Source organism: Bacillus rossius, chromosome 3 (genome assembly GCF_032445375.1).
Source record: "Bacillus rossius redtenbacheri isolate Brsri chromosome 3, Brsri_v3, whole genome shotgun sequence".
Classification (NCBI taxonomy): domain Eukaryota; kingdom Metazoa; phylum Arthropoda; class Insecta; order Phasmatodea; family Bacillidae; genus Bacillus; species Bacillus rossius.
The window spans coordinates 101,161,463-101,167,292 of NC_086332.1; the positions used below are offsets into that span (position 1 = coordinate 101,161,463).

The 5,830-nt window shown below is 54.9% G+C and overlaps 1 protein-coding gene across 1 annotated transcript; it reads right to left on the bottom strand.

Moving 5' to 3' along the window:
* Positions 1-800: 800 nt before the first annotated feature.
* LOC134531352 (uncharacterized) lies at positions 801-5,128 on the bottom strand. The gene is made up of 7 exons (XM_063367051.1): positions 5,089-5,128; positions 4,615-4,766; positions 4,138-4,515; positions 3,133-3,927; positions 2,227-3,045; positions 1,639-2,016; positions 801-1,526 (listed from the first exon to the last, which is right to left on the bottom strand). The coding sequence occupies exons 1-7, from the start codon at positions 5,126-5,128 to the stop codon at positions 801-803; spliced, it is 3,288 nt and encodes a 1,095-aa protein (XP_063223121.1).
* Positions 5,129-5,830: the final 702 nt, after the last annotated feature.

The window sequence follows — 5,830 nt, forward strand, 5'->3', positions numbered from 1 at the left end:
GTTATTCATACTGGCTCCCATGTCCCTAATGTTATTCAAAATTTCTTGAGATCCTCAATACTAACCTCTTCAGCATCTATCTCTCTCCATAACTTTCCCAAATAAAATAAACTAAATAATTATTTATTTCTATTACTGTTATTAACTTAAAGAAACCTAGCATAACCTTCTAAATAAACTAACAATAACTCTCTTACATTCAAAACTAACACTAACTACATTATACTCAAACTTAATTTATTATATTCGAAATACACTGAAGTTATTAAAACTAAATTTATTCTTGAAAAACTAAATTCTATTTTATTATATTTTAATTAAATAACTGAATTCTAAATCTATTAATAAGGGCATTCCCACACCTGAAACCAAAATGTTGCGTTTTATAATGTGGGGAGAACTTGGTTTATAAGGAATAGTCATATTAATTTATATTTAAGTTTTGTTAATAGCTAATATTTACATTAATAATAAAAAATTGTACTTAAAAATGTCCTATCTCAAATCACTGGCATGTAAAAAAAAATTATCCTCAAGACACTCTGTGTCTGTCAAGTTCTGCAGTTCGCACTTCTCACTGGATCTAGGATCAACAATGGTTCGCCCCTTATCTCGTGCCTGTCCACACACACACACACACACACACACACACACACACACCAACACACACACACCAACACACACACACACACACAGTCTCGCGCCAAACAGTCGCCGGATTTTCACGATTCAGTCGAACTCCGCGTCGCGCCACTCTCAAGACGGGCGGGGGGGGAGGGAAGGATTGTCTCTTAACCTCTTCACTGAAGTCGCACTTCCCTTCGCTCGGAATCCGCTCGGAACTCCCGCCGCACTGTCGCGGGACTTACGCGGCACACTCCTTGGCACACTCCACTGCGACACTCTCGCGGGATACACGTGGCACACTCCTTGGCACACTCCACTGCGACACTCTCGCGGGATACACGTGGCACACTCCTTGGCACACTCCACTGCGACACTCTCGCGGGATACACGCGGCACACTCCTTGGCACACAACATTGCGGCACTCTCGCGGGATACACGCGGCACACTCCTTGGCACACTCCACTGCGACACTCTCGCGGGATACACGCGGCACACTCCTTGGCACACTCCACTGCGACACTCTCGCGGGATACACGCGGCACACTCCTTGGCACACTACATCGTGGCACTCTCGCGGGATACACGCGGCACACTCCTTGGCACACTCCACTGCGACACTATCGCGGGATACACGCGGCACACTCCTTGGCACACAACATTGCGGCACTCTCGCGGGATACACGCGGCACACTCCTTGGCACACTCCACTGCGACACTCTCGCGGGATACACGCGGCACACTCCTTGGCACACAACATTGCGGCACTCTCGCGGGATACACGCGGCACACTCCTTGGCACACAACATTGCGGCACTCTCGTGGGATACACGCGGCACACTCCTTGGCACACTACATCGTGGCACTCTCGCGGGATACACGCGGCACACTCCTTGGCACACTACATCGTGGCACTCTCGCGGGATACACGCGGCACACTCCTTGGCACACTACATCGTGGCACTCTCGCGGGATACACGCGGCACACTCCTTGGCACACTACATCGTGGCACTCTCGCGGGATACACGCGGCACACTCCTTGGCACACTACATCGTGGCACTCTCGCGGGATACACGCGGCACACTCCTTGGCACACAACATCGTGGCACTCTCGCGGGATACACGCGGCACACTCCTTGGCACACTACATCGTGACACTCTCGCGGGATACACGCGGCACACTCCTTGGCACACTACATCGTGGCACTCTCGCGGGATACACGCGGCACACTCCTTGGCACACAACATCGTGGCACTCTCGCGGGATACACGCGGCACACTCCTTGGCACACTACATCGTGGCACTCTCGCGGGATACACGCGGCACACTCCTTGGCACACTACATCGTGGCACTCTCGCGGGATACACGCGGCACACTCCTTGGCACACTACATCGTGGCACTCTCGCGGGATACACGCGGCACACTCCTTGGCACACAACATCGTGGCACTCTCGCGGGATACACGCGGCACACTCCTTGGCACACTACATCGTGGCACTCTCGCGGGATACACGCGGCACACTTCTTGGCACACTACATCCTGGCACTCTCGCGGGATACACGCGGCACACTCCTTGGCACACAACATCGTGGCACTCTCGCGGGATACACGCGGCACACTCCTTGGCACACAACATCGTGGCACTCTCGCGGGATACACGCGGCACACTCCTTGGCACACAACATCGTGGCACTCTCGCGGGATACACGCGGCACACTCCTTGGCACACAACATCGTGGCACTCTCGCGGGATACACGCGGCACACTCCTTGGCACACAACATCGTGGCACTCTCGCGGGATACACGCGGCACACTCCTTGGCACACAACATCGTGGCACTCTCGCGGGATACACGCGGCACACTCCTTGGCACACAACATCGTGGCACTCTCGCGGGATACACGCGGCACACTCCTTGGCACACAACATCGTGGCACTCTCGCGGGATACACGCGGCACACTCCTTGGCACACAACATCGTGGCACTCTCGCGGGATACACGCGGCACACTCCTTGGCACACTACATCGTGGCACTCTCGCGGGATACACGCGGCACACTCCTTGGCACACTACATCATGGCACTCTCGCGGGATACACGCGGCACACTCCTTGGCACACAACATCGTGGCACTCTCGCGGGATACACGCGGCACACTCCTTGGCACACTACATCGTGGCACTCTCGCGGGATACACGCGGCACACTCCTTGGCACACTACATCGTGGCACTCTCGCGGGATACACGCGGCACACTCCTTGGCACACAACATCGTGGCACTCTCGCGGGATACACGCGGCACACTCCTTGGCACACTACATCGTGGCACTCTCGCGGGATACACGCGGCACACTCCTTGGCACACTACATCGTGGCACTCTCGCGGGATACACGCGGCACACTCCTTGGCACACTACATCGTGGCACTCTCGCGGGATACACGCGGCACACTCCTTGGCACACTACATCGTGGCACTCTCGCGGGATACACGCGGCACACTTCTTGGCACACTACATCGTGGCACTCTCGCGGGATACACGCGGCACACTCCTTGGCACACAACATCGTGGCACTCTCGCGGGATACACGCGGCACACTCCTTGGCACACTACATCGTGGCACTCTCGCGGGATACACGCGGCACACTCCTTGGCACACAACATCGTGGCACTCTCGCGGGATACACGCGGCACACTCCTTGGCACACAACATCGTGGCACTCTCGCGGGATACACGCGGCACACTCCTTGGCACACAACATCGTGGCACTCTCGCGGGATACACGCGGCACACTCCTTGGCACACAACATCGTGGCACTCTCGCGGGATACACGCGGCACACTCCTTGGCACACAACATCGTGGCACTCTCGCGGGATACACGCGGCACACTCCTTGGCACACTACATCGTGGCACTCTCGCGGGATACACGCGGCACACTCCTTGGCACACTACATCGTGGCACTCTCGCGGGATACACGCGGCACACTCCTTGGCACACAACATCGTGGCACTCTCGCGGGATACACGCGGCACACTCCTTGGCACACAACATCGTGGCACTCTCGCGGGATACACGCGGCACACTCCTTGGCACACAACATCGTGGCACTCTCGCGGGATACACGCGGCACACTCCTTGGCACACAACATCGTGGCACTCTCGCGGGATACACGCGGCACTCTCCTTGGCACACAACATCGTGGCACTCTCGCGGGATACACGCGGCACACTCCTTGGCACACTACATCGTGGCACTCTCGCGGGATACACGCGGCACACTCCTTGGCACACTACATCGTGGCACTCTCACGGGATACACGCGGCACACTCCTTGGCACACTACATCGTGGCACTCTCGCGGGATACACGCGGCACACTCCTTGGCACACAACATCGTGGCACTCTCGCGGGATACACGCGGCACACTCCTTGGCACACTACATCGTGGCACTCTCGCGGGATACACGCGGCACACTCCTTGGCACACTACATCGTGGCACTCTCGCGGGATACACGCGGCACACTTCTTGGCACACTACATCGTGGCACTCTCGCGGGATACACGCGGCACACTCCTTGGCACACAACATCGTGGCACTCTCGCGGGATACACGCGGCACACTCCTTGGCACACTACATCGTGGCACTCTCGCGGGATACACGCGGCACACTCCTTGGCACACTACATCGTGGCACTCTCGCGGGATACACGCGGCACACTCCTTGGCACACAACATCGTGGCACTCTCGCGGGATACACGCGGCACACTCCTTGGCACACTACATCGTGGCACTCTCGCGGGATACACGCGGCACACTCCTTGGCACACAACATCGTGGCACTCTCGCGGGATACACGCGGCACACTCCTTGGCACACTACATCGTGGCACTCTCGCGGGATACACGCGGCACACTCCTTGGCACACTACATCGTGGCACTCTCGCGGGATACACGCGGCACACTCCTTGGCACACACTGTCGCGGCACTCACGCAGCACCCCGTCACAGATCTCACCGCGGAACTCAAGTGGAACTCCTCGTGGAACTCGCGGCACTCGCGTGTCACTCACCGTCGCGGGACTCTTGTCACCAAAACTGTCGCCGCACACGCGGCACTCACGGGACTCTGTCACCAAACTTTCGCAGAGGCCAGCGTCGCTTCTTTAGTAGTCTGTAGCGTCCTTCTTGAATCGACGAGAGCAGTCGTGACGAGTGACGTCATCCCGGGCCGATTCGACGACCCGACACCCAAAGAGTCGAGAATAGCGTCGCTCGCTCACGCCACTTCACGCAGCGGCCCGCGGAATTCCCAAGGCCGCTCGGCGATAGACAACGGCGCCGTGGCAGGATGATGCGCGAGGAGCGTTGAAGAGGGGTACAGGGGAGTAGAGGTGACCCTTGTAATCCGGCCGGGTGAGCGTGGCATGCCTTACGTCAGCGGGCCGCACGTGGCTGTGCAGGACCGCCCGCCAGCTCCGAACCTGGCATAACGGTCTGTTCTCTCGCGTTCGTATCATATTGATGTCTGCATTGGGTATTTCATTTTAGCTATGATTGGCGAATAAAACACTTTGTGCATTTAATTGGGCCAAATAGGACGGAGTTGCTGTGTGAAAGAACCTCTATGAATTCGCGTGAAAATAACTAATAAATGCTTACAATATATTTCAAAAAGAAAGCTTAATAAAGTGGTTTCGCAAAACATCCTAGAACAAAATGTTTTCGTCATTAATCGTTGAATGTACTGTGTAGATTTAGAGCCAAATTAAAAAAAAGAAGAATTTTATCGTTCTTATGACTTTCGAGAGTTGTAAACGAAATATCGACATCATGGGCAGTAAAAAAAATCCAGTTAATTACTCGTGTAAAAACTTAGTACACCATTTTTAGAAATAATAATGTAACATTTGTGGACATTTGGTAAATCTGGAAGAGATACTATGATATCACCAACGAATTGTTCGTGGTTGGTAAGTTTTGGAGCGCCTCACTTCTCTAAGTATCCATGGAAAAAAATCATGAACACAAAAGAATGACCAGCTTTAACTTTCGAAAGGTTTTGCAAATGTACTTGCAGGTGATGGTATCTTTAGCTTTTAGTGGTCTCCGAACCTTTGGGTGCGCGTCGATGGAGACATGCGTGTCGCTGGGCTCGAACCCGCGACCCTCGCTCGAGCGCAACGCCTCGGC

Coding starts and splice junctions, on each gene's coding strand:
- LOC134531352 (XM_063367051.1), bottom strand. CDS start 5,128: ATGCCAGGTTCGGAGCTGGCGGGCGGTCCTGCACAGCCAC. Junction 3,928..4,137: donor GCCGCGTGTATCCCGCGAGA/GTGCCACGATGT, acceptor GCCACGATGTAG/TGTGCCAAGGAGTGTGCCGC. Junction 2,017..2,226: donor GCCGCGTGTATCCCGCGAGA/GTGCCACGATGT, acceptor GCCACGATGTAG/TGTGCCAAGGAGTGTGCCGC.